The sequence below is a fragment of the Perca fluviatilis genome, chromosome 3, assembly GCF_010015445.1.
Source record: "Perca fluviatilis chromosome 3, GENO_Pfluv_1.0, whole genome shotgun sequence".
NCBI classification, from domain to species: domain Eukaryota; kingdom Metazoa; phylum Chordata; class Actinopteri; order Perciformes; family Percidae; genus Perca; species Perca fluviatilis.
Genome location: NC_053114.1, coordinates 42293460 through 42317989, shown reverse-complemented (window position 1 = coordinate 42317989; position 24530 = coordinate 42293460). Strand labels below are relative to the sequence as shown.

The 24530-nt window shown below is 43.3% G+C and overlaps 1 protein-coding gene across 12 annotated transcripts in view; it reads left to right on the top strand.

Annotated features, from left to right (window-relative positions):
- Nucleotides 1-24530, top strand: part of herc1 (HECT and RLD domain containing E3 ubiquitin protein ligase family member 1) — a 75850-nt gene that overhangs the window by 23353 nt on the left and 27967 nt on the right. For 5 of the 12 annotated variants that reach the window (XM_039795861.1, XM_039795862.1, XM_039795852.1 and 2 more), the window contains 34 exons: nt 374-506; nt 919-1110; nt 1764-1988; nt 2176-2349; nt 2452-2566; nt 2680-2800; nt 3515-3686; nt 4800-5139; nt 7132-7252; nt 7384-7477; nt 8235-8506; nt 8993-9208; nt 9350-9470; nt 9811-10048; nt 10161-10333; nt 10910-11065; nt 11156-11262; nt 11771-11881; nt 11969-12139; nt 12913-13152; nt 13570-13653; nt 14551-15110; nt 16373-17018; nt 17619-17892; nt 17974-18211; nt 18326-18492; nt 18914-19030; nt 19780-20035; nt 20974-21095; nt 21207-21433; nt 21914-22182; nt 23160-23212; nt 23330-23530; nt 24001-24175. In XM_039795861.1, coding sequence (XP_039651795.1) covers nt 374-506; nt 919-1110; nt 1764-1988; nt 2176-2349; nt 2452-2566; nt 2680-2800; nt 3515-3686; nt 4800-5139; nt 7132-7252; nt 7384-7477; nt 8235-8506; nt 8993-9208; nt 9350-9470; nt 9811-10048; nt 10161-10333; nt 10910-11065; nt 11156-11262; nt 11771-11881; nt 11969-12139; nt 12913-13152; nt 13570-13653; nt 14551-15110; nt 16373-17018; nt 17619-17892; nt 17974-18211; nt 18326-18492; nt 18914-19030; nt 19780-20035; nt 20974-21095; nt 21207-21433; nt 21914-22182; nt 23160-23212; nt 23330-23530; nt 24001-24175 — 6881 coding nt within the window. The remainder of the gene's footprint in view (nt 1-373; nt 507-918; nt 1111-1763; nt 1989-2175; nt 2350-2451; nt 2567-2679; nt 2801-3514; nt 3687-4799; nt 5140-7131; nt 7253-7383; nt 7478-8234; nt 8507-8992; nt 9209-9349; nt 9471-9810; nt 10049-10160; nt 10334-10909; nt 11066-11155; nt 11263-11770; nt 11882-11968; nt 12140-12912; nt 13153-13569; nt 13654-14550; nt 15111-16372; nt 17019-17618; nt 17893-17973; nt 18212-18325; nt 18493-18913; nt 19031-19779; nt 20036-20973; nt 21096-21206; nt 21434-21913; nt 22183-23159; nt 23213-23329; nt 23531-24000; nt 24176-24530) is intronic. The other 7 variants (XM_039795864.1, XM_039795860.1, XM_039795858.1 and 4 more) reach the window with 6 other exon arrangements.

Here is a 24530-nt window from a genome sequence, read left to right as displayed (position 1 = left end):
TGATGAAGTTATTTACTTCTTATTGCGCATCTAATTTCACAACTCACATGGTCTTGTTCGTAAAATCAATGACTCTTGAAAGAAAACACACTTTTAATAACTGATGCATGAAGCAAAGTAACTCCTAGTTGAATAGCTTTTCTTTTTTTCTTTCTTTCTTTTCTTGCTTTTGTCTTTGAGCTAATTCTTGATCTAATTTAGTGAATTTCAGTGGCTGTGCATATTTATAAATCACAGTTTTGTAATTTTGTATTTGCAGGATCTCATTTTCTTTTAAGACCAGAGAGGTATTTTGAAAAGCCACTTCATTGTGGTTGGAAAGATGATTTTTACAACATTATCATGTTCATGTTTTTTTTTTTTTTTTCTGCAGAACTCCAGCAGTGTGGCTTTACTCCACAAGCATCTGCAGCTGCTGCTGCCTCACGCCACAGATATCTTCTCTCGCTCGGCTGCTCTGATAAAAGAGAGTTCCTGGAATGGAAGCATACGAGAGAAGCTACAAGGTGAAGAGGATCAGTTAATCTCTTTTGCAGCAAGGCTGAAATGCCTCCTCGTATCTCACTGTGTTGCTATCTTGACCCTCTTATTCTCCGTTTCACTTCTGCCTGTTCATCATAAAAAGCTTTCATTATTTCTGTTTCCATGTTGATGCTCAAAGTCAGTGCAGTTTAAAAGAACCTAAATAATTTAGGATATATATTTTGACATTAGCTATAGGATAATATAGTCATGGTGAATGTAAATGATATAAATAAGAAGAATTACCCTACCAAGCCTTTTCTCTCCTTTTTCGCTTCAGATCTAAACCCAGAACTCCCAATTATCTGAAATAATCTTTCAGTTGATGTTTCTTTCTTTCGTCAGTACCATTGTTTTAAACCCGCAAAATACTGATTATGTCTCTATGATCTCCAGATGTGATCTACGTGTCAGCGGCCGGCAGCATGCTGTGCCAGATAACCAACTCCCTGCTGCTGCTTCCGGTGTCGGTGGCGAGGCCTCTGCTCAGCCACCTGCTGGACTTGCTGCCTCCTCTGGACCGCCTCAACAGGCTGCTGCCTGCTGCCTCCCCTCTGGAGGACCAGGAGCTGCAGTGGCCTCTTCATGGTGAGCATGAAACAAGAAGCTTCTCAAAGAAAACCATTATGTGCATCACATCATCAAAACGTGTACTGTGCAGTTGGCAATCTTAATTGAAAGTGTATTCATTAGCTTTTCCCCAAGCTTTCAAGTTGGCTTTGTACACTATCATCTCATAACGATATTAGGCCTGGTTTAGCTCTTACAGTATATCACTGGCGATCACTATCAAAAACGTATTTACTACACAATAATGTACATTGTTGCTGTTTGTGGTGTTTCTGTTGGAATGAAAATCAGGTTGAACATACGTTGTTTGGATTTGTGTAGTCGGTCGTTGTTCCTTGTGTATGTTGCAATGGCTCTCTTCAAAGATTTAACATCTTAAATTTAGCATTTACTCTTTTGTCCTAAAGACCTTTTGGTTTGTGAGTAAGCCACAAATGTAATTTAGTGCTTGTGTTTTGTAGTTTTCTGGATAATACATGGCTGTAACTGTAGAAGTTAGGGGTTAGGTTCTGTTGTGATCTTTGACATTTCCGCTCTACAAATCAAAAGTTGTAGAGCTCTCAATATCTAATTATCCCTAAAAATGTAAACTTTTTGGAAACCTTTGTATTTCTGGGCAGTAGAATTCATGCTGTCCTTATTCCACTGCACTAACTTTTCTAACTTTTCAGGTACCTCTGACTTTGCCGAGCCAGCATCGGGGATGTCCCTGCCACAGCCGGCCCTCTCCTGGGTGTGGCTCGTGGATCTGGAGAGGACAGTTGCCCTGCTGGTGGGCCGTTGCCTCGGTGGGATGCTGCAGGGAGCTCCCACCTCACTGGAGGAACAGGACACTGGTTACTGGCTCAAAACGCCCCTCTTCAGCAATGGCTTGGAAATGGATATCCCACAGCTCGGTAGGACACATACAGTACTGTGATGGCTCATATTTCATGTTCATATGTGTTTTAAAATGCTGATCACTGGTAAAAACATAAGCACTCCAATTCTAGCGGGATATTTTGTAGATGAATGTGTTTCTCCTTTTGCTCTTTTTTCCTTTCCATTGTTCATTTGATTTTGTTTTCTTCTCGTGTCCTTCAGACACCAGCATCAGCTCATTACTGGAAGCAGCACTGTCCGGTAATGAAGAGCAGAAGCCCTTTGACTGCACACTACGTCCTGACTTGAGCGTCCTGGTGGATTTAGCACTGTGTTCCTCTAAAGAACCTGCCAACAGCCTCTGGATCAACATGCAGGACTACGCTATGAGCAAAGGTCATTCAACCTTTTGACCAGGCATATCATGAATTCTATAATCTCTATGCTAGAGGCATTCGTCTTGAAAAGTAACTGACTGCACTGTATATTCTGTTGCAGACTGGGACAATGCGTCTCTCAGTAACGAGTCCTTGTTGGACACCGTGTCCAGGTTTGCGTTAGCAGCCTTATTGAAGCACACAGGGCTGCTGGGCCAAGCCTGTGGAGAGGGCAGGTACTGTAACATAATATTTATAATATGTCAACTTTAAGGTTTCCACACGGTCTAATAGTACCAGCCTAAATAAAACATCCCATGTCACAAGTATATTTTTATTTTCCCATCAGGTACCAACCATCTAAGGCCCTTGCAGAGGTGTATCGCTGTGTTTATAAGGTACGAAACCGCCTGCTGGCCTGTAAGAATATGGACTTCATCCAGACGAGATCCTCTTCGCGTGAGAGGAGAGTGAGTAAACCAAAGTTGCATTTGGCTAAAGAGTCTCTTAAAGTGCTTTTCCTCAATGTTTGCCTTTTCTAATTAGATGCTTTCTCTGCGAGTAGGTGCTTTGTTCTTGAAATATGGATGCTAATTTCCATTTTTTTTCTAACCCTCGTTAACCGGGTTAACCGATAAGCAGGCATCTACGTCCCTGTTCACAGGCACGGACACACTTTGTCGTACCGATTGCGCAGCCACAATGTTGCATGCATTGTCCTGGACACATGCAGCCACTTTTACTGGAAGGGCTTGAGCGTCCGTGAGACCGACACAAGTCCGCAGTTGTCCGCGGAACGTATATCTAAGCCTGTCCCAACTACAGCCACCTTCGAGGTTGTCAGCTGTGTGTCTGCCTGGCATGCTCTGCGCGTACGACAACTGATGTAACCCGCCACTCCTCTCCAATAAAGTGGCATATGTCACGAAGCTCTCTGCTGTGAGCACCGTCCAGCAGCGAGCCACGAACCTAGCAGAAAAAAAGAGCTTAAACCGATAAGAAATAGATTGTATTGACTATTTTGTTTGACCACGCAACAAACCTTTTTAAATTACTCTTTTTGAATTTGTCTTTAAATCCCTATTGTCGGTTAACGCTTAAACGGTCAATCGTTAACATCACTATCATGAAACAAACATTTTTTCACATGCACTCATGGATGCCATTTGATTACACTTTGTCAGATTTCAGACAATCAGGACTCTCTGGACATGGACCCTCAGGAGCACTCATTCACACGCACCATCGACGAGGAGGCCGAGCTGGAAGAGAGAGCCGACCGCGAGCGAGAGGAAGGCCATCAGGAACAAGACGATGAAGAGGAGGACAGGGAACACGAAGTTATGACGGCTGGAAGTAAGTATGGCTGCTTGGAGTTGTTTATTTTGTACGTTTCAGTGTGCTAATCATTAGGTGCGGTATGTATTTTTTTCAGTTGATTTAAGGCTTTTTTTTATCCTGCCTGCTCCCATTTATTCACAAGTCAGCTTTATGGCAACAGTTATTAAACTAGTTAAAATGCTAAGCAATTGTTTTTTTCCGTAATGTTTGCGCTGTATCCTGTTGAGTGTTTTGTCATGTTGGGTTAGTTTTGGTAAAAGTTAAGCTCATTCAGGTTTCCAATTCGATGTTTTATTTAGGAGTTTCAATGGTTCGGATATTTATTTAATCATATACAGGAAGTTTAGTTTTAAATTCAGTGGAGATCCGAATAGTTTTTTTTTATGACAAAGCATTGCAGCTAGGTAGCCAGTTTATATACATGGATTAGAAGTGTATGTTATTCAGTTGCGGGCAGCTATTCTAGCTCCGACAGGACTCCATGGTGCGTTCAGGTGCACCTTGTTAAACAAATGGTGCACTCAATTGCACTTTGTTAATTTCGAGAAACTCAAACTATTGTTGTAAAGTACTAGTGGCTCTTATTGCAACATTGCCGTCATAAAGAGTATTTCAATAGCGCACAAACAACCCTCCAATTGATTTAGAGTGTACTTCTCTAAAAATATTATTGTTTGCTGGTCTCAGATGTCCTCAGCTAACCTCAGCCGGGCAACAGCAATTCCAGCGACAACAGTGAAACCGCAACGAGTTACTGGAAATGAATGAGAACGCCAAGCCAAGAATGTGGAAACAGCATCTGGCCATATAACAGCCGTCTGCAGGGGAACATAGAACATAAGCTGAAAAGAAAACGTTTAAATCGAAAGTCATATCCAATCTTGGATATGAATCGTGACACCGCTAAGCTTTTTGTTGTTATCCAACAGTTGGATAAAAAATGCGCTAGGAACACTTTTTGACGGGTTACATTCGCATGTGCTTTGGTAATGAACTTTGCACTCTAGTAAACGTTTAGTGTATTGTGCGGCTGCCTGCTGCTTGTCCTCTAACCCAGCATCTTGTGTGTGTGTGTGTGTGTGTGTGTGTGCGTGCTTTACTTTTGTATGTGCATCTTGCACCACACAGAAATCTTTCAATGTTTCCTCTCAGCGCGGGAGGTAGCTCGCAGTCGGGACAGAGAGCGGGCCAGCAGCAGCACAGGACTGGGCTCTGGCTCTGTTTCCAGGAGCGGAGGAGGAGGCGGAGAGGAGGACGCCATTCTGTCTCAGGAGGGGAGGAGGGGCAGTACAGGCCTCCCAGAGGGCCAGGACCTGTACACAGCAGCCTGTAACTCTGTGATCCACCGCTGTGCCCTGCTGTTGCTGGGGGTGAGCCCTGTGCTGGGCGAAATGACCAAGCAGAACCAGGAAGAGGGCCAGACCCAGTCAGCCACTGGGACACAGGAGTGTCTGAGCTTCATGACCAGGTCAGAGTGCTGCCCACCTGGATACAGTACAGTCCGGAGGGAGGGGGTGATTAATCAAAACTCAAATCTCTCTCAAACTCATGTATTGACAGATTATAAAGTAGGTTTCCTCTTTATTGGGGATTTTGTGCTATAAAACTATCCCTCTACTGAAGGGTCAATCAAGTCAGCTTGTTTCTGAGAGAAGTTCATTATTACCTTTTTCCTCACAAAATCCCAGTTACCAGGAATTGGTTCAGTGTTCATATAGGCATGTGGGTGTTGTTTTGACCCTTGTGTTGTCCTTCGGGTCCCGGTGACCCGAAGGACAACACAAGGGTTAATACAGCACCTTAGTGATTTTTTTTTTTGTACAGCATTTTGGTCAGCTTAAGCTGTGTTTAAATGTGCTCTATAAAATAAACTTTACTTACTTACTTTACAAGAGACAGGCTTTAGAGAGCAATTCTCAACAAAGTAAATGGAAGTACATAACCCTTGTGTTGTCCTTTGGGTCACCAGGACCTGAAGGACAACACAAGGGTTTTAAACATGTTAAACTATCCTATAATTCTTAACAAATGATTACTTTACAAAGCAAAAGTATAAAAGTTCAAATTTTTATAACAACACTCACATGCCCAAATGAACACTGAAACAGTTGTTGGTCACTGTGATTGTTCCTCCTGTCCATACTGGCCATGAAGAGATCCTCTCCTAAAGCAAATCCAAAGTACAGTATGAGATGGGGGGGGCAAAGTCTGCAGTTCTCGTACTGTACGTAAATGCATTCTAAAGTTCAGCCAAAGCTAATGTGATGTGATCAGAGTTACACTAATCAAGTGTGTATTTTCTAAAGTTCTCCTTTTTAGTGCAGAATTCTCTGTTTGGGTTTCGCTGGACTTTTTCTCGCTGAGCTGCAGTGGAATAATAGTAACACGAAGAGGGACCTTTTTACTAAAAAGACTGCAACTTTGGAAGATTTAAATTGGCTTACTCAGACTGCTGAGACCTCATATTACATATTGTAGCTCTCGCTGACTGTATACATTTTTGTGCAGAACAAGGACTATGGCTTTTGTCCACTATCTCTAACATTAAAATCACTTAGGAATTAATCTCTTTGCAGCCAGTAATGAGAGGAGGAATCATTACAGCAACCAAAATCTTCTACTTTACTGTATGTGCATAAAGGAGACCTACTATGCTTTTCCTTATTTTCTGTCATATATATAATGTGAAAATATCAGATGTTCATATTAAACGTGGCCAATCTTCAAATAATGAGGTAGCCTAAACATGTAAAAGTAATCCCTGTGAGAAAGTGAGTTTTTTTTTTTTAAACTCTCGGCTCGAACTGATGTCGGTCCACTGCTGGAATGTCATTTTTTTTAATTTAGCTGATACCAGTGTTCATTACCTCCTTTTCACTTTTAACATGTTTCCAGGGCTTGTGGTGTGCCGTAGCTTTTTTTATATGTATGAAAAGAGAATCATGCATCTAAAAATATAAATTTATGACATAAAATAGGATAGAAGCCAAAATATAGGAATATACCAGTATTTATTTTAGATAATTTTTGCGTATTAGCATCCCAGTGAAAGTGTCTGCTCTGCTCCGTACAGCAGTGTTGCAGCACCTGAGTATACTGACAAGATGATGGCAGAGGATTTGGTGTCCAAGTGAAAAGCAGAAAAGTGCAGAATTGGATCATTTATATCATATCACATGTTTTCCCGCCAGATTCAGCGAAAAAATTGACCCAAAACTAGATTGCAGATTATTAACCGGTGGGAAAATCTCCTTACTGTGGCTTCCTTAATATATACAGATATGTAAACCGGTAGTAAACGGTAGGTAAAAATGATGATGATGTATCATGCTTTTTGGGGGTAAAATAATTTTATGTTTTGTTTAGTTTGGTGACTTTTGTATAGTGTTGCATTGGCGTGACAAAGATGATGAATTAGTTTCTGTGATCTGTGTGTGTGTGTCTGTGTCTGTGTTTGTAGGAGTGAGAGTCTGAGTGCGGAGAGCCGCTCAGTGCAGAGCAGCCCGAGTTACAGGCTGATCAAGTCCCGGAGCGAGTCTGACCTCTCTCAGCCCGAGTCAGACGAAGAGGGTTACACTCTGGTAGAGCAGACACGCTCATTCACACGCTTCTACTCATTTGTCTTACTGCATTGGTATTTCTGTGTTTATGATCTGTGTACAATCATGTAGTAATTTGAAAGCTACATCTTTGTCTCCGTTTACTCTTTCAGAGTGGAAGGAGAAATGTTGACCTGGACTTGGCGTTCTCTCACAAAAAGAGAGGTAATAAAGATGTTTCACAGACAGATCTGACTAATGTTGCAAGTAAGTATAATACAGGTCATCAATCATATGTTACTCTTGTCTCTCTGTCTTTTGATTCCTGTGGATAGTTTATTTACTTCTTTTGGGGCAGTTGAGCCCCAAACACAAGAGGAGCTCCAAGCAAGTAAACGATGGCATGTTTATTCCTCTTGTTAGCCCGTACTTTCATCACTGTGATGCCCCTCATTCATCTCTCATGATGAGGGCCTTGTTTTGAGCTTCACTTCAACGCACATATTCTGCCCTCTGTGCTGATGCATAGACCGCAGAAATAGTTAAGGAACATACAGATGTGCCTATTGTAACAATAACAGCGTCTTCTGCTTGGAATGTGTGTTATTTTGCACAATGAAGGCTTATTCCTTGTGAGGAATATGATTTGTGAGAGTTTTCATGGAGTTACCAGTTGCAATTGAAAACAAGTCATCAGTACTCATCATTAACGTCCGTGCTCTCAGTTGTTATATGGAAACACTAGCTCTGGTTACCATTTCACTTCGTCAACTGCAGCATTTTTTCCTCAGTGGGTATTGGAAACTCAGTGCGCCCATTAAAGATGAATCCATAATGGCTGATAAAGGCTTGTGCCCGCATGAAGAATCAGCATTTGGCCATTTGATGAACTCTTATAGAGTAATAATGCATTTCACTGCATAGCTCTTAAGTGCTTAAAAGCAACATGGCCCATCCATCAAAAGAGTTATCTTGTCCATATATGCATCTGAAAGGCTCCTGTCTCCTCTCCTCCTGTCTTCAGGCTTACTTCAAAGCTCGCCAGACTCCCTGGCTGAGTCCTGGTTCCGGGCCAAACTCAGCCGCCAGCGGACCTACAGCTCGGCACACTCCTACGAAGACTCAGAGCTGGACCTGAGCCGCACACTGGGCATCCATGCTCTCATTGACAACATGGTCAGCTTCATCAGTGGCGATGTGGGCCTGGCTCCAGCCTTCAAGGAGCCAGAAGAAAGTATGTCCACCAGCCCACAGGCAACTATCCTGGCCATGGAACAGCAACAGAGCAGAGGAGAGGTGAGGACTCAGGACTTTTTTTTTGGGGGGGGGGTATCTTTTATTGGTTTAATGCCCCATGAAATTAAAACACTAATTAATTTTGACAACAGACACCAGGGGGCAAGATGATTATTGTACTTTTTTAAAACGCTGTTGTCATGAAACTCTTCATATGTGTTGTAGTGATGCTTGTGTTTTTACATCACATAAGGGATTGAATGCTTCAGTAGAGGTTGAGAATATTCTATGGCCTTTTGTCCTGAAACATCCTTTCAAAACAGCACCGCTGAAAGGATAAGACTGGTGATATTCTATATTTTTCTTATTGTCAACCAAGCCCATGAAAACACCACAACTAAGAATGCATTAGTACGTCTCTCAATAATTTTTGACTTCGCTATCCTGTCTGTGGCTCTCAAAAATTGAGACGAATACAGTCAAAGAGTTGCACTTGTGACCCTGTTAGAATATCCACTTGACTACTGGGATGTGTTTTATCTCCAGCTGCGGTTGGAGGCACTCCACCAGATTGTGGTGTTGATCTCTGGCATGGAGGAGAAGGGCAGTCAGCCGGGGAATGCAGATCGATCCAGCAGTGCCTTCCAGTCCTCCTCTCTGCTCACCTCCGTCAGGTTGCAGTTCCTGGCAGGATGTTTTGGCCTCGGCACCGTGGGCACTGGAGGCCTGAAGAGAGAGAGCGTGCAGCTACATCACTATCAGGTATGAGATTAATACATTTTCTCCAGTTTCGCAGAAGTCCCACTGATTGTGTTTGATTCCTAAGAGAGTAGTAACCATGTTGCCTGTGTTTTGTTTTTTTTAATCTCTGTCTTAACATACCAGTGCATCCTTCTTTTGCAGGATGGTGTCAAAGCAGCTAAGAGGAGCCTCCAGATGGAAATCCAGACAGCCGTTCATAAGATCTACCAGCAACTGTCTGTCACACTTGAGAGGGCGCTGCAGGCGAACAAGCACCACATAGGTAATAAAGGCTACTACTGTGCATCCCCAGCAGTGGAGCCTCAATGACTTATCGGCCTAAAATTATTCAGGTTGTTAAATATACAAATCATAGACATTCATCATTAACTTTTTCAGTTGGCAGCTTCACCTGCAAGTGTATGTAAACTAGGGATCTGCTGTCACTTTTTTCCCCCAATGTGGCTCGTTGGTGTGACAAGACAACCAGCTTTCAAAATGGGTTACTTAAGCTTGCTTTAGTCTCCTTAAAACAAAGCCATACTTGGGACCTGATCTGATCTTGGATTTAGGAGTTTCGCCTGATGCTTTTATCTCTTGCCCTTATTTCTTCTCCATCCTAGAAGCCCAGCAGCGCCTCCTTCTGGTGACTGTGTTTGCACTGAGTGTTCGCTACCAGCCAGTGGACGTCTCCCTGGCCATCTCCAGTGGCCTGCTCAACGTGCTCTCCCAGCTCTGCGGGACAGAGACGATGCTGGGGCAGCCGCTCCAGCTGCTGCAGAAACCCGGAGTGTCTCAGCTCAGCACCGCCCTCAAGGTGGCCTCCACACGCCTGCTGCAAATACTGGCCATCAGCACCGGGTAAGAGATTAAGGAGGTTTAAAATGAAGAAATGGAGTCGCCGTGACATCAGCACGTTGTAAACCTGAAGAAAAGTTAACAACAACAGCGGTGTCCTTCTTTGCATTTGCAGCACGTATGCAGACAAGTTAAGTCCCAAAGTCGTCCAGTCGCTGCTGGATCTGCTCTGCAGTCAGCTGAAGAACCTGCTGTCTCAGGCAGGAGTTAGTCTTCTCTCTTCTGGAAAAGACCAGGAAGACAACAAACAGGAGGACAGTGCAGACTCTGAAAAGAAAGACTTCAGAGGTGAGTAGAAAGTTGTTCTCACTACTCTTTAAATGGAAACAAAAAAAATGTTCAGTCCATTTTAGTGACTTAATGAGGCAGCTATGTTGTCCCTCATGTGTTTGGTAATACATCAAACATCCTTTATATGTGGCCATTATTACATTCATGTGAGCTTTGTCGGTTTTCGTCAACAGAAGCTATGATCAGCTATGTTGACGACAGTTTTTCCATGATAACAACTAAATACTTATAAATAAACCTTGTTAGCAAGAACTATAACAAACAACAAAAACAAGAAATTATAATAATTTGAAAAATGTATAATCAAGAAACGAGCCAGTTTCGTTACCTAATCTGTTACAAACACGAGACCATAGTCTCACAGTACACACCAAATATAGCAGCTGATAACTTGACAAAGCAAAGAATGCATATATACATATAGGACATTTGAAATGGATATAAAACCAGACAATGTTCAGATGGTTAAATAGTGATTAAAACTTGTTTTTATACCAAAACAAACGTCCGTATTTAATGAAATGTAATATTCAGCCCCTAATTGTATTTGTGTTGTTATTGTCTTGTTTTCAGCGTTGGTGCGTAAGCAGCATACAGCTGAGCTTCACCTTGGAGACTTCCTCGTCTTCCTCAGGAGAGTGGTGTCCTCCAAGGCCATCCAGTCCAAGATGGCCTCCCCTAAATGGACTGAAGTGCTGCTCAACATTGCTGCACAGAAATGCTGCTCAGGTACAACCAGCTTATGTAACACACACACACAACACAGATAAAAGTGAAAACTTAGCTGAGACATTAACCCTTGGTGGCTGTTAATTCCAGGGGTCCCTCTGGTAGGAAACTTGAGAACTCGGCTCCTAGCTCTTCATGTGTTGGAAGCTGTCCTGCCTGCCTGTGAGGCCAATATGGAGGATGACCAAATGACACAGGTAAGCCACTTACTGTTCTTTGTAAGTCCTCATTAATAGGGCTGCACCTATTATATATATATATCTCGTATATATCTCGTTATCGCAATATCAACTGGTGCAATATACACATCGCGGAAGGCTGCGACATATCGCGATAGACACTCAGAGATTTCTTGGGTTAGTTGAAAGACAATGTCAGTAGAAAATTACAGTTTAAAAAGATACTGTCATTCATTTTTAGTGGTGCCTTTTATATTCAATTCAATGTTAAATTTGTTCAATAAAATAATGTTTGAATGTATTTCCTTTTGTTTGTTTTAAATTCAACAAGCAATTTTTTGTATTTTAGCTGAATACTGAAAGCAGCAGAAATGCAGAACTGAGTACACTTTAATATCTGTTTATTTATCGCAAGAAATATCTTTATCACGATATTCAACAACCTTATCACATCTTTATCGTGCAGCCCTACTAATTAATGGACCTTCAGTCAGTCCCTGAGCTGATCTAGTTTGTTCTCTTCTAGGTTGTGAAGCGGCTGTTCTCCCTGTTGTCTGACTGCATGTGGGAAGCTCCCATTGCTCAAGCCAAACACTCAATCCAGATTAGAGAAAAAGTTCAGGAACTCAAACTACAGGTGAGCAACCAACCATTCTCCTTCTCTACCCATGTGTCTTGATAATCAGCGTTTGTTTGAGTGACTGACAGTTTCTTTAACCCGCAGGGAGAGGCAGAGGAGGAGGACGAGAACCTTCCCATTCAGGAACTGTCCTTTGACCCAGAGAAGGCTCAGTGTTGTGTGGTAGAAAACGGCCAGGGGCTGACGCATGGCAGTGGGGGTAAAGGCTATGGCCTGGCCTCTACTGGTATCTCCTCTGGATGCTATCAGTGGAAGGTACACTATTGTATTATTAAAGCTTCATATGTGGCACAAAAATTATAATAACAGTGTTATCTTTGCTGTTGTAGTCCACAGTTTCTTTGTACATTTTGGTAACATTTTAAGAGAACCCCTTATAAAGTCAGCTAAATCTACACAACAGGGCTCAATTAATTGCAAATCATTATAAAATGATTACAGTAGAGACAGGTCTTTAATTGATGGGAAAGTGCTTTAAACAAACCCCCACATCCAGATGTTGGGTCTGGGAACTCACCATTGGCAGGGCTCAATCCGAGGGGGCGGGATAAATGGTTGTCTTTCATATTCCCTCTGCACGCAATAGGATAGCACTACAACCAACCAGAGCAACGCTAGTTGATAGATTCAACTTTAAACTCCGAACACATCTTCCTTTTTTAAGAATGACTTCAGTGCCGTTCTTTGTTCTTTTCTCAAAGAAAATCTGAACTCCAAGTCTTCCAGAGTCGCGGCCAAAGCCGATTCCAAAGACCGCTGTTCTTCAGCAGCAGCAGCTCTTCTTTGTTTTCAAGTAGCAGGGAATTCACGCGGAACCGTCGCAACTCTGCCGTCACTATGTTAAGCCCCGCCCACCGACTCTATACACGATGTGATTGGCCTGACCAGAATTTGGTTTTTCCAGCTCGCAAGCCAACGGAGAGTTGCTAGACTGATTTGCTGCCGCTAGGGTGCGTCTAGATTTCTAGGCTATAAACTGTCTCCTTTTTTTTGTTTTGATTCATTCCACGTTTTATTTCCTTTTGTAGTTTTACATCGTGAAGGAGAACCGAGGCAACGAGGGTACATGTGTAGGCGTTTCACGGTGGCCCGTGCACGACTTCAACCACCGCACCACGTCGGATATGTGGCTGTACCGAGCATACAGCGGAAACCTGTATCACAACGGGGAGCAAACGCTGACACTTAGCAGCTTCACGCAGGGAGACTTCATCACCTGTGTCCTGGACATGGAGGCCAGAACCGTCTCTTTCGGCAAGAACGGAGAGGTGAGCGACGCCAGCTCAATATCAGACACTCTAGCAAACTTATCTACGTTAGTCTTCAGATGACAAGACTGGGGTTATATTCATGTGACACGCAACAGTTTATCATGTTTGTGTATATATAGGTTCTGTTTATATTTAAAAGAAAAATGTATGCATACAAATACTTTAACCTATCATAAACTTAATCATTCCTAGCCTCTTGTTTGAGTCACTTCTCTTTGTCACTCCCTATCAAACAATATGTGAAAAATCTGTTGGCTACAGAGGAATAAAGCCTCTTGACTGGGACACTTAAATACACATGCGTATTCATTTATTAATACAACATGTACCAACAAAGATAATCCACACAAGAAAAGCTATGGATCTCCTCAGGGTTCTGTGTCCACATCTAACTTCTAACTTGTGATTCCACAGGAACCAAAGTTAGCCTTCGAAGATGTTGACGCCACAGAGCTTTATCCCTGCGTGATGTTTTACAGCAGTAACCCAGGAGAGAAGGTAAGAGCACATAACTGTCCACCTGTCTGAGAAGCATGCTTCTTCTCCATCTGCAGGAGTTATTTTACCTCTTCTGGCTTGCTTGTCGTTTGTTTACAGTGACTCAACAGTTACTTCGGGATGAGATTTTTTTAAATCTTTTTTTTTCTGGCACTTTAGTGTTTTAATAAAAAGAGTTAACCTCCCTACATTGTCCTTGGGACTAAGGGGAGAAATTAGTTTTTTAAAATGTCATTTTATTCTCAAGCCAAAAATGCCGGAAGGTATTAAAGCGAGATGAAGGGAATGTGTATGTTCATTGGTTTAAGCATCTGTGGGTAGGGCTGCTCGATTATAGGAAAAAAACATAACGAATAATCACGATAATTTGACACGATTACTCGTTAACTTCTGGAAAGATGTTGCAATTATTGAACTTAAAAAACAGTGGAAAAAGTTAGATAAATCAACAGTCAAAAAAACACATACATCTGTGAAATTTGCCTTTAAACTTTTCCTATTTAAACTTATTTTTACTAATAATAAACTTAAAGAGAAAATAAGAGTTTACTTGCAAAACGTAATGAGCTAAATGATTGATTGTTTTTCTCGATTATTCTTTTTTTGTGATCGTTGGGAGCCAAAGTCATAATCACGATAAAATTTTGATTAATTGCACAGTCTTTTCTTTTAGCAGCTAAATTATCTAATAAGTTGTGATGCTTGTAATTATTGTGCAGACTGACCTATTAAAAGTCCTTTTTCTGCTATGTTCTGCTATTTTAAAAAGTGTATAACTAATCTTACCTGAATTAGTGGGTTTTATGTTGCCTTTTTGTTTATTTACTGTATAGGTGGTATCTATGCATTTATTTTAAATATAATTCATATATTCTGCTTATTGTTTAATTTTTCTAGGTTAAGATCTGTGACATGCAGATGAGGGGAACACCTCGAGACCTCTTACCTGGTGACCCAGTCTGCAGCCCCATGGCCACTGTCCTGGCCGAGGCCACCACCCAGCTGATCCGTATCTTACATCGCACTGACCACTGGACCCATCGCATCAACAAGACCATGATCGAGCGGCTCCACAAAATCAAACCGTGCTTTCGAGAGTCCGCCAGTGCATCTGGCAGCGGTGGGGGTCAGAGGCTGAAAAAGAGCCGCTCGGTGCAGAGCCGCGAGGAGCACGACGCCCAAAAAGAAAGCCAAGAAACGCCAGTGAGGACAGAGGAGGAGAGGGGACGCCATGGACGGCAGCATGGCTTGGGCGATCTGTCAGAACACCACCTTAGGACACTCTGTACAGAAGTTTGGCCGGTTCTGGCGGTGATCGGGGGGGCGGATGCAGGCCTACGCGTAGGTGGCCGATGTGTGCACAAGCAGACCGGGAGGCATGCTACTCTGCTGGGCGTGGTGAAGGAAGGCAGTACCTCAGCCAAGGTGCAGTGGGACGAGGCCGAGATCACCATCAGGTACTGGGTGAAACGTTTTGCTGTGGCATATTTTTTGTCACATTTTTGGTTATTTATAGGGCTGCCCCTCTGAGTCGATTAGTTGATTAATCGAAACTTATGAGCACATTCGTTGTGAACACAAGATTTAAAGTGGTGCTTTTTGCATGATGTTTTGCAGAGAAACTCAGTTTTACAGATCTGTCCATTAAATCAATGTTCAATGTTAGTCGACTAAGAATTTCTTTAGTCAAGGACGGCCCTAGTTATTTATTGGTATATTATAGTTAGGAATTTATTTTTATTTTTACAATGTCAGCCAGATTTTGGCTGTCACTGCTTTTGGGGAAACATGTTTACTTTGTGACATTTAGGCCTCTGGAACCTGCTTTTACTTCTTGTATATTGTGAAATAACCACTTTAATGGGGGGAAACCACTTTTAAAGGTGCTCTAAGCGATGTTGGGTGACGGCACTTCTTGTTGACGTTCAAAGTATTTCCAAACAAAATGAGGCTAGCTCGCCCCACCCTCCCTCGTCCCCTCCCCCTCCCGTCCGTTCTTCCGTGCACTAATCCCCCCCACCCCCACCCCCAAATCCTTCTTGTCGGTTATTGGCTGGAATGCTGGAAAACTGTTTATGTTTGGTGGTGCAGGTTGGCCAGTTTGTTTTTATTTTTTTATATATTATATAGAGCCTGGGCTGTCTACAGAGACCGCGTTTTTTGCAATGTGTTCAGGGGACTGGCAGCTCGTGGATAGTGAGGAGATGTTTGCTGTATGTGACAAAAAACTCGTGACATCGCTTAGAGCACCTTTAATTCCGATAAGATTATTGTTGGTCCAACAGCAGTGCTATGCATGACTGTTTTGTTCTAGGTACATCAGTGACATATGCTATTGTCTAGGCATACGTTCATTAACAGGATGACCACATGGCTGATAAAGTGTATTTTTAAACACAGTTGAGGCTGAATGTTTCTTCACTGCCTGTAATCACATTCCTCTGACATTCTGTGCCCATTAGCCTTTTAATCACCTTTTTCACCTTCTATTTTCCTTTGCTCTAATTCACTGTTTTCATGTTTGTGTTATTGACTTGCCCTTTTGCATCATTATTAATCCATTACACTTCTGCATGGTCCAAAAAGAGCGGCATGTTTTTACCCACACATTCCATCTCTGTATTTGTCTTGCATGCTGTGCTCTTTCTCTCCTGCCCTTTCCCTCACTTTGTGTTTCCTTCCCCTGTCTCTTTTCACTCTCCACTCCCTTCTATTAAAGCTTCCCAACTTTCTGGTCGCCTAGTGACACTCCGCTGTACAACCTGGAACCCTGCGAGCCGCTGCCCTTCGATGTGGCGTGTTTCCGTGGCCTCACCGCCTCGCTGCTGTTGGACCTCACCTACCTTACCAGCATCCATGAGGAAACCGCCGCCAAGCTCAGCGCACGACGCCACGACAAGAAGCATCGCAACGCAGCCTCCACTGGGCACGAGCCGACCGGTAACGAAGAAAAGGCGGACAATGAGGGGCACAACCGTAATGAACAAAAGGATAACCTTGGCGCCTCGCCCGGAGCAGCGCCAAACACCACAACCTCCGACCTGCGTGTGTCCCACAGTCTGGATGAGGTGAAGGCACATGTGGCACCCAACTCAAAGTCTGAGAGTGAGATCTCCTCTGTGGTTAGCGGAGGGGCAGGCGGAAATGAGACCCTTTTTACTGCAGCTCCTCATACTCCTGCTGAGGGGAACAGGAAGAAAGGCCACGAGCACGGCTCCCGCAGTCATGAGCCTTCTCCTTCCTCCATTGCCACACAGTCGGAAATCCACGCTGTGCAGCTGTCCTACCTCTACCTGGGAGCCATGAAGACCCTCAGCGCCCTGCTTAGCTGTAGCAAGTATGCTGAGCTGCTGCTTATACCAAAGGTACTGCAGCTTGCTTAGTTTAACTACACAAGAGCAGTTTAATCAATCACCTGTTCTTCAGTGGTATCAGAAAATTCTTAAGGCGAATAGTTTAACATTTTGGGAAATCCACGTATTCGCTTTCTTGCCGAGAGTTAGATGAGAAGATCGATACCACCGGTGTATCTTATCTGTTGAATATGAAGTTATTTAGCTTAGCATAAAGACTGAAAACATGAGGAAACAGCAAGCCTACTAGAGCCTCTAAAGCACTATTATAACTCACTATTATTAATATTATATCTCATTTGTTATGTACTGGAGTGTCTTCTGGAGTCAAATGAGTCTCTAAGGAGTCTTATATTTAACGGACAGATATGAGAAAATTATTCATGCAATCTAACTCTCGGCAAGAAAGTGAATAAGTGCATTTCCTCAAAAAAAGCTCAAAATGTTAAACTGTTTCTTTATTGTTTTTCACCCCCTCCCCTCCCTGTTTTTATATTTTGTTTTTATATAAATAGAATAATTGAAATAATATGGAGCAGTTATGCATCATCTGTTTGGCTGATGTGAGTAAAATATCATACCTGATACCTAATTCTCTCCTCTGACATCAAGGTATTACCTGAAGCAGCACCCAGCGGGCACAATGCTGACCTAAATGCCAGCACCAGTGGAAGCACAGCTGCCACCTCGCCAGTATGCCAGGAAGAAGTGGAGATGCGGGCGGCTCTGCAGTTTCTCATGCGCCACATGGTGAAGCGGGCAGTGATGCGCTCCCCCATCAAGCGGGCCTTGGGCCTGGCCGACCTGGAGAGGGCACAGGCCATGATCTACAAACTGGTCGTGAATGGGTTGTTGGAGGAGCACAGTGGGGGAAAGGCCAAGCCTGGTGAGAATATGTCGAGATTTGATGTTGTTCATTGGTGCTCGGGGAGTTCTTACTGTAAAAAAATAACAAAAATTTTTTCAGCTTTGTCTGTCTTGTCATTTCCCTCAGGAGTGAGAAGCGAACCAGAAGGTGAGGGGGAAGGTATAGAGGGTGAGCAGTTGGCACAAACCCCAGTCACCACCAGCCCCTCTGCCTCCAGCACCACCTCCTTCATGAGTTCCTCGCTGGAGGACACCACCACCGCTACCACACCTGTCACAGACACAGAGACTGTCCCTGCCTCGGAGTCTCCGGGGGTCATGCCTCTCAGCCTCCTCAGGTCAGAACAGATGGCTGCACATATTGTCAGTCATCTCGTGTTAATTATCAGCCTCGTTTGTCATGTATAATTAAACTGAGATGATTATTTGAATGCGTCTCTGTGATGTGACAGGCAAATGTTCTCCAGCTACCCGACTACTACCCTGGTTCCAACCCGTCGAGCTCAGACTCCTCCGGTGTCCTCTCTGCCAACCTCTCCCTCAGATGAGGTCGGCCGCCGGCAGAGTCTCACGTCCCCCGACTCGCAGCCCTCCAGACCACAAAACAGAACGGGTACCTGTAAGTATGCCAGACTGCCATGCCCGTAAAGATGGCTGTTGTGCTGGTGAAAAGCTTGTACAGCTTGTTGCAAATTTGCACATGCACATTTTCTACCTTGTTAACTGTGTTTTTCAGTTAATACAAACAAATAGAAGACTGATATCCTTAATGACAACACAGGGTTTCCCAAAGAAAATTATCTTTATATTATATCTGTTTTGATCACAGTCATTGATGCAAACATCACAGAGCTACTGATACAAGTCTAATATCTAACTTTAAATAAACAGAAAGCTCTAAATTTAGTGTCCAGCTGGTGATTATCAAACTAACTTTGGCCTAGTTTCTAATCGACAACACAGCAGTGACTTTTTCCCCCCACACATGCCAAGCAGACTTTCATAATAATTTCATTAATTGTGTTGGTTGTTTGCTACAGCTATGTCGGACCCCAGCAGCAGGCTGTCGACATCTCCCCCTCCTCCTGCTATCGCTGTGCCCTTATTGGAGATGGGCTTCTCCCTGCGCCAGATCACTAAAGCTCTGGAAGCCACCGGTCAGTCTCAGAGAAAAATGCTCCTCACAATTTCCTCCTCATCTCAAGTTGTCATCTTTAAAGGAACACGCCGACTTATTGGAACTTTGTCTTATTCCCCGTATCCCCCAGAGTTAGATAAGTCCATACATACCCTTCTCATCTCCGTGCGTGTCATAACTCTGTCTGACGCACCCACCGCTAGCCTAGCTTAGCACAGATCCTGGAGGCAACCGGCTCCAACTAGCCTACTGCTCCCAATAAGTGACAAAATAACGCCAATATGTTCCTATTTACATGTTGTGATTTGTATAGTTACAGCGTGTACAAATAACAAGGTCACATGACACACAGCCATCTTCTAACCGTATACATACTGGGAACTATATTCTCAGAAAGGCGAAGCACTGCTACTTCTGCTACTCTGGGGGATACGGTGAATAAGCTAAAGTTCCAGTAAGTCGGCGTGTTCCTTTTTAAATATATTCAGTTTACAATTATATAAAACACATGGTTATCAAAATTGTCTGTTTTATACCAAGTAAATCCACAATGCACCACGTTGTTATTAGCAGAGGGTAACATAATTGTGGCGTTGAATTTGGTATTAGTACTTTAACCATGACCTAACAAAGCACAGCAGGTCGTATATCAAAGGTTGGAATTCATGATTTCCCCCAAGAACTGTGTAATAGGACTCTAAATATTGTGGTATGACATGTCATTGTGTGGTTTATTGATGGGTCCGGTGTGTATTCCTGTTATGTCAGGCGCTCGAGGAGAAGCAGACGCTCAGAACATCACGGTGCTGGCCATGTGGATGATCGAGCATCCAGGTACAGAGGACGAGCATGACGAGCCTCACACCAGAGGCAGCGGTGTTGGCGGTGACGGGTCCGACTCGTCCTGTCCGGGTGCAACAGCCTCTGCTGGAGGCAAATCTCTGGACAGGAGCCCGTATCTGTGCTCGCCTGGAGACATCGCCAGTGCAGATACTTCGGAAATGGAGGAGGGCTTCATCGAGAGGTACAGTTGGAATTGTCCAGTGAAAGTGCTTTGTGAGTTAAATAGAGGAGACGAAAGATGGACAGAAGATAAACATTTTCTCTGTCAGTCATATCTTTAGCAATGCCTGTGAATCAAATTCCAAAATAATCATAGTCATTTAATTGCAAGAAAGCTTTTCTATGGTAAACTAATGTCCTAAAACATTTTCTCCTGCATTTTTTGGGATTATGAAGTATGACATTGTACGCAGACCCCGTGGCAGTAAAATTGACCCGAGTAAACTGCGCATAATAGGACCCGGTCCGACTCAGGTCCTTGGTCGGGAACTCTGCCGCTCAGAACTGGACCGTGAAGACCTTATTATCTTAATTCTAAATCGAAAGAATACTATCAAACTTTTTGTACCAGCGACAAAATGTTATAAAAGATGGGCAAAGTATAGACCAATATGTGCAAATTGTTCTCATGTGTTGAGTAAAACAGACTCTGTGGGTAGGTTTGAAATTTGTTAGCAACTACACATTAATAATTCAAAAGAATGTGAAGATCACAGCCATCAGTATCTCCAGAAGAGAGTAAACCAAGTGAGAACCCCTGAAACGTCAGTGAAATCATGATAAACAGCAGAGTATTATGTACTTGGGATTAATTAAAGTAAAAATTCTGTATTGCATCATCAGAAAAAAAATACAGTTTACCACTTTATACTGAATGACAGAAAAAAAAAAAAAAAAAATTGCGGGGGGACCTTTAGCTCACCCAGTGTGGGCTGAGTCCTTTGCTGCGGCCCAGGTTCGAATCTGACCTCGCTGCGTGTTATCCCCCCCCCCCACCTTTCTGGTCTATCTACTATCACTATCTAATAAAATAAAAAGGCAAAAAACAATTCTAAACTTTTTTTTTTTTGTAAATTTGTTAAAGTATATATTAAAAGTCTATATTTGTGTACTTTGTAGTCCTGATGGTCTGGAGCAGGACAGTGCATCAGCCTCCAGCGGTGGTCCACTCAGAGGCCGCTCTGCTGTCGGTAGGAAACACCGCTTTGACCTGGCTGCGCGCACGCTGTTAGCCCGTGCCGGTAAGAATATTCCACAAAGACATCTTTTACCTTTCTTCACACTTTGTCTAAAGAAATTGCAGACAAACCTCCCACTTCCTCACTTCACTTTAAACTTCCTCTCCTTCTAAGCTGGACTGTACCGCTCGGTGCAGGCACACCACAGCCAGTCGCGTCGGGAGGTCTCATCCCTCCAACAGCAACAAGATCCGGGAGCCCTTTACGATTTCAACCTCGATGAAGAGCTGGAGATGGACCTGGACGAGGAGACCATGGAGGCCATGTTTGGCCAGGACCTCGCCAGTGACACTGACATTCTGGGAATGTGGATCCCGGAGGTACTGGACTGGCCAACATGGGTGTGTGTGACTTTCTGCTATGTCCAGAGGGCTGCCATCACCATTCTGCTCGTAACCTGCTCGTTACCTGCCCTGCATCACTTCTCACTCACAGTTTCATTTCATACTATATCTGCACGCTGAAATGGATAGCTTTATGAGACCGTAACTTGTAAAAGCACACTTCCCCTGAAAGCACACTCACTCCACTGATCTAACTGGCATGGAATGAAAGACTTAACACTTTTTCAATAACAAAATGATTATTCTCAGTGCTGGTAATTGGCTGTTGCTTGGAACTCATTAATGCAAAGCTGTTGTCGATTCATATTTCTAGCACATCACATTGTATGGAGACTTAACTGCTGTTCTGAACAACTCTGTCTCGTGTTTGTCTTTATATGTGTGTGTGTGTGTGTGTGTGTGTGTGTGTGTGTGTGTGTGTGTGTGTGTGTGTGTGTGTGTGTGTGTGTGTGTGTGTAATTGTACCACACCTCGCAGCACGTCTGTGAGACAGACGATCGTGATGAAGTGGTGGTGTGCGAGTTGTGCGAGGCTAACGTGGCCAACTTCAATCAACACATGAAGAAGAGTCACCCAGGCTGCGGCCGCAGCGCCAACCGGCAAGGCTACCGCAGTAACGGCTCCTACGTAGACGGCTGGTTCGGAGGCGAGTGTGGGAGTGGAAACCCCTACTACCTGCTGTGTGGTAGCTGCAGGGAGAAGTACCTGGCCATCAAAAGCAAGGCCAAAGTCCCCATTGTGGAGAGGTACGCACAGAAAGATTGAGTGAACGAGGAAGCATATTTGTTTCTGGGCTGTATTTTAGCATAATGAATGATTTGAATGAATGCTTACAACTAAGCTGCTTGTTATGGAGATACTAAAGCTGATAAATTGTGCCGTTATATCTGCGGAAATTAGATTGATATTGCCCTAAAAAAAAATCCGACATTTATTACAGTTATGTTGGAAAATGTAACTGTTATATGTCCTACCTACTTTACTTGTTAAAGGTGCTGTAGGTAAGATTGTGAAGATCCAGGACTTGACCCAAAAATTTGATCTTCGACAACTTCTCAGTCCCTCTTCCCTTTCCGCTAAAGCCCAAAACAGTCTCCTAAGCCCCTCCCCCCACAAGGGAGAATGAATGCGTGTGCATGAGCAGTGATTGATACGAAGTCAGACAACCCCCCCCCCCCCCGGCCCTGATTGGTGCATCTGAACGGAGCGGTGGATTTTTTGCAAATCGTACTACAGGCTGTAGGTGGAGCCAAATTTTTTTTATTTGTATTACCTCATGTAGATCTACTGGAACATAGGGTCAGTTTCAGCAAATATGACAGAAAGTTAGTTTTATTAGGCTTATCTACTGCACCTTTAACTAGAGCTGTTTTGAATTCCAGACAATGTCCGCCAATTCAGGTCCAGACATTGTCCAGAGTTTCCCTTTCCCACACAACAGAAGATTGTCCGTGTCAGCCGGGTTCTCACTTACTGGAAATACTCTGTTTTGTTTAGGCGAGGGGTGGCCCCAGGGTAGAACATGCAGAAGGCAGGACATGACCACGTTATAAACCAATATTTCATTTTTATTTATTTTTTTTATTGTTTTTTGCCACCTGTACCTGTGTGTCATGGAGTCATCAGGCATTATTTTCATTTATATCTGTACTATTCTGTTCTAGCTTGTTATTTAAGTTAAACGGATACATTTTCATGTTCTCCTTGTGTGATACGTATTCAGGTATAAGGGACAGGCTCCTGACCTCCTTGGAAAACAGGACAGTGTCTATGAAGGTAATTGTAAACGTTTGAAACTTAATGTGATGTATTTAATTTGTCTTGCAATGGTACACAAGACGTTTGTGTTTGTCTTTGATTTCAAATTGTTTGCGCCTGTCCGTCCCGCTACAGAGGACTGGGACATGCTGGACGTTGACGAAGAAGAGAAGCTGACAGGGGAGGAGGAGTTTGAGCTTTTGGCTGGACCGCTGGGTCTTAGTGAGCGCAGGATCGTCCCAGAGGCTGTCCAGTTCCCTGACAGCGACCCACTGGGAGCCTCCATTGCCATGGTGACAGCCTCCAACAGCATGGAAGAGACCCTGCTGCAGATAGGTGAGAAGGACAAGATCTAGGGCTGCAACTGATGATTCAACGAGTCATTGACGGTTAATTTGTCGATTATTATTTTTTCGATTTATCGATAAGTTGGATCAGTGTTTCCCAAAAAGCCCAAGATGACGTTCTCAAATGTCATGTTTTGTCCACAACTCAAAGATATTCAGTTTACTGTCACAGAGGAGAGAAGACACTAGAACATATTTATTTATACACGTTTAAGCATTTTTACCTTTTTTTTTTTTCCACTAAAAATGACTCAAACTGATTGTTTGATTATCAAAATAGTTGTTGAATAATTCAATAAATGACAACCAATCGATTAATCTTTGTTGCTCTAAAAAGATCCCATTACTTCTGGAGACGACAACATATTTGATGCATTGATATTATACTGTATAGTCAAGTAAAGCGATTGGTTCACCCCAAAAAAATAGCAGTGAACGGAGTGTGCGTTTTGTGTTTAGGCTGTCAGACCTCGGTGGATAAGAGTTCATCGGGCAGGGTGACCCTCGGCGAGCAGGCAGCAGCCCTCCAGAACCCCCACGACCGAGTGATGGCGCTGAGGAGGGTGACGGCTGCAGCCCAGGTGCTGCTGGCCCGAAGCATGGTGATGAGAGCCCTGTCCCTGCTGTCTGTCAGGTAGTCTGCAAACTCCATCTGTCCGTCTGTGTGGGTCATATATGGCCTGAATATAGAGCTTCATCTTGTTCTACTCTGTCTACTTTGATTAGCTGACATGAACAATAACAACTTTGGAAATTAAATGTTCAGAGGGTAAAGCTTTCTGTAATCTCGCAGACTTCAGTAATGTGGGATTTAAAATGCCCATTTCTTTAATTAGCAAAACATTGACTGAACAAATACATTAGCTGTCTAGCTATTTGTACCGTAAATACGCTATTAGTAGGATTTGAAAATTCACAACCTTTGTGGTAGAGTATCAAAAAAAGACCCTTCTCTAAACAATGTCCAAATGTCATCAGAATATGTTGAA